Source organism: Sinocyclocheilus anshuiensis, unplaced genomic scaffold, assembly GCF_001515605.1.
Source record: "Sinocyclocheilus anshuiensis isolate Anshui unplaced genomic scaffold, SAMN03320099.WGS_v1.1 scaffold70, whole genome shotgun sequence".
Taxonomy (NCBI): Eukaryota; Metazoa; Chordata; class Actinopteri; order Cypriniformes; family Cyprinidae; genus Sinocyclocheilus; species Sinocyclocheilus anshuiensis.
The window spans coordinates 263,616-266,893 of record NW_015542377.1 but is presented as its reverse complement, the minus strand read 5'-3'; the positions used below and the strand labels follow the sequence as shown (position 1 = coordinate 266,893).

General features: G+C 35.2%; 1 protein-coding gene across 1 annotated transcript in view; it reads left to right on the top strand.

Moving 5' to 3' along the window:
* Positions 1-923: 923 nt before the first annotated feature.
* The window catches only part of LOC107692346 (basic immunoglobulin-like variable motif-containing protein), a 6,960-nt gene continuing 4,605 nt past the window's right edge, over positions 924-3,278 (top strand). Inside the window, exons 1-2 of the mRNA XM_016491331.1 lie at positions 924-999; positions 2,185-2,759. Coding sequence (XP_016346817.1) covers positions 2,288-2,759 — 472 coding nt within the window. The 5' untranslated portion in view covers positions 924-999; positions 2,185-2,287. The remainder of the gene's footprint in view (positions 1,000-2,184; positions 2,760-3,278) is intronic.

Genomic DNA, 3,278 nt, shown 5'->3' with positions numbered 1-3,278 from the left:
TTAAAAACTAACACCGGAAGCCAGACACATTAAATTTACAAATGGCCGCACCCGCTCTTACAGGGAAATGAATAAATAAATGACCATGATATTTTTTCACACTTATCTCATTGTTAGTAATTCAAGCAAAGATTTATAGCTTTTTATCTGATAAAGTAGCGTTTATGAGCGCAGCGCTGCTTTGTGTGCAGCCGTTTTCAGGGAACAGCAATATTTCTGACGTTCCAAAAGCGCCTCCTACTGGCAGAGAATCAATTTGCATATTCAATAAGCCCATCTGCAGTTTTTATTTAGACCAATGCGAAAATTCACCCATATAACCTTGTTTTAAATGAATGTAATAATCATTTATACCTCTGACTCATTCTTAAAATCATTTAAAGCCTGAAATGTGAGGTTTTTCATTTTATTTTGTTTGTGAAAACCTGCATCTCAACTATAAATGTTTTTACAGTCATTTTACAGTTGAATATGTTACCACAGACATTACCCTACCCTGCTCATGCAGTATTATATATTTATTTTTTAAATAATTTTTGCAGGTCTTAAAAAAGGTCTTAAACAATTTTAAATTGGATCTTAAAAGTCCAGACAGATGTGGCTTTGCACACTGCCAGCATCTAGAATGATTTTGATCAGCATTTTAGTGTTCATAGCAGAGGACTCTTCCTCAAAGATTTTGTAGGCATTGCACACACATGTACACCCCTTGAAAGCCTGAAACCACAGAGCCCCCCAACCCCCAATTTAACTCCTGTGTGTTATATATATATATATATATACACACACACACACATATATATATATATATATATATATATATATGTTATACTGTTATATAGACCGTTTAAATCCGATGTAAGAAACATTACCATTTTTTGTGTTGTACAACACCCCTGTGTTTTGAGATTGGTAGAGCCCGTTGAAACACAGCTAGGCGATCCAACAGAGAGGTCGCGCAGCACAGTATAATTCATTTATTCCTGCAGCATTGGCAAGGTAGGTGTAACTAGATTGACTCTTTTTGCATTCTTTTATTTATGGCTAAGTAAATATGAATAAATATTTGGGCCATGAATTAACGACGTTTCATGTTCTTTCGAAGAGCCTATTGATGGCTACACTGATGCTCCTTAGCTATTATTCATATGTCTGGATTATTTATATGGTGTCTTTGGTGGTTTAAATTTATATTGCGGCGATTTGTCTTATAATCTAGTCCTGAAATTTATTGTTGTCTTGACTACCGACTGCCATCGATTGAATGACTTAAACAATGGTAGTGTCGACGAAGATGATGATGTGTAGATGGAATTCAACCCTGTGGTACGATGCTTTGATCTATTTAAACGATGAAACATAGTTAAAAGCTGCTGTCAGTGTCAGCTGTGACTGACCCATCCTTTTCATCCAACATTTAATCTATAGCCGTCTCTGGCCTAGTTTAGGACTATATAATCATAAATAACCATGGTGATGGAGTCAACAGTGTCACACCACACTTTAGTTCACAAAAATTCACCATACTTTTATTTTTGCAGGTGTTTGTTTTTGTTTACATGAATGATTGTAGTTATGTCAGATATTAGATCCATGAAAAAGGCTGAAATTCAAAGCAATCTTAAAATATTATTCCTATTTAGGGATCTCTTTGGCATAACCAGCATGCAGGAATCAGTTTTGTCATCTTGTGACAAGAAAACCATGAATCAGACACCGTCATGACTGCGTCAAGAATAAGTTGAACAAATTGTGTATTTTTGCACTTTGTGTAACCCTAAGATAATTACTGATGTACATGTCTCAGAAATTCATTCAAATATGTTTGATTACAAACAAATAAATAAATAGTGTACAATCACATGTATTCAGGTTTGGAAAGTACTGTTTAAAAATTTGGGGTTTATTTATTTATTACTATTTCTGAACAAGGATGCATTAAATCAAAATTAAAAGTGATAGTAAAGACATCCAATTTTAAAAGATGATTTCTATTTCAAATAAATGCTCTTATTTGGTACTTTTTATTTATCAAAAACTCGAATATAAAACAGTTTCCACAAAAAAGAAAAACCTTCTTATTATTGCTTTGATTTATTATTTATTAAGTTTATATTTTATACATTTCTTATTATTATATACAGTTTCTTACTATCTGTCTTTCTGTCTTGTTCTTAATTGTAGTCAGTGGATGAGATTCTTTCTTTGAGCTCTCTTGGACTAAGCCGTTGCAGCTGGAGTACATCTGTAGGTTATTCTCTTAACCATCATCCCAGTTCTCCGTTCAATGCCTAACACTGGGGAAAGTGAAGGCGCCAAGGTATCTGCTAGGACTGATCAGGAGGCCCCATCACGGGCCCCGGCCAGAGAGGATGAGCGTGAGCGCAGCTTCCTGAGTCCGATGACGTGTGATGCGCTGCGGGTACGACGGGCCTCCAGCGCAGAGCTCCAGCTTCCATGGACCTGCCCTGTAACACACTCCCGAGAGAAGTTCTACACCGTCTGCTCGGACTATGCGCTGCTCAACCGAGCCCGACCCATTATCACATCTGAAGATGTGCCACCGACCAATCCAGACACCACATCATTAGTCAAGACCAACACTGCAACCCCTTCCCAGAGTCACTCAGGGGGAATAAGTATGTCTTTAGATGGGAACTGTGATATGGAGGTTGTGTCATCCAGCAACAAGCCTGTGCTGGCCTGGGAGATTGACACCTCTGATTTTGATGTGGTTTTAACACGGAAAGCCAGAACAAGTATGTCTTTCTAAAAAGATTAAAGACATCTACATACTGTCAGCCGGGGTTTTCAAACTGCAGAGACAGATCGAAAAAATTGAGAGACAAAAAAAAGATATAAAATGATATATATATATTTTGTAAATTTAAATGTTTAAATAAAAAAATATTTTTTTATTAGGGCTGTCAAATTTAATGTGCACTAATTTATATACATGTTATGTATATGTATATATTTGACAGTGTAAAAGAACATTATATGATTTTTGGAAACATTTAATTTAATTGTTTTTATAATGTCACACTTCCTATCTTTCTCACACAATATAAATGGGTTTTAATACCTGAAAATATATAGATGTTTATATATTTGAGGATGGGGGTCATCTTGTTTGAGGGTCCTTGTCATCAAAAATTTTGAAAACCCCTGCTGTAGACCACATATCACATTTAAAAATATTTTTTGAGGCTTATGAACCATGACATTAATGTTATTTTCAGTAAACTAATTATAAAAATGAAAAAAAAAAAAATATA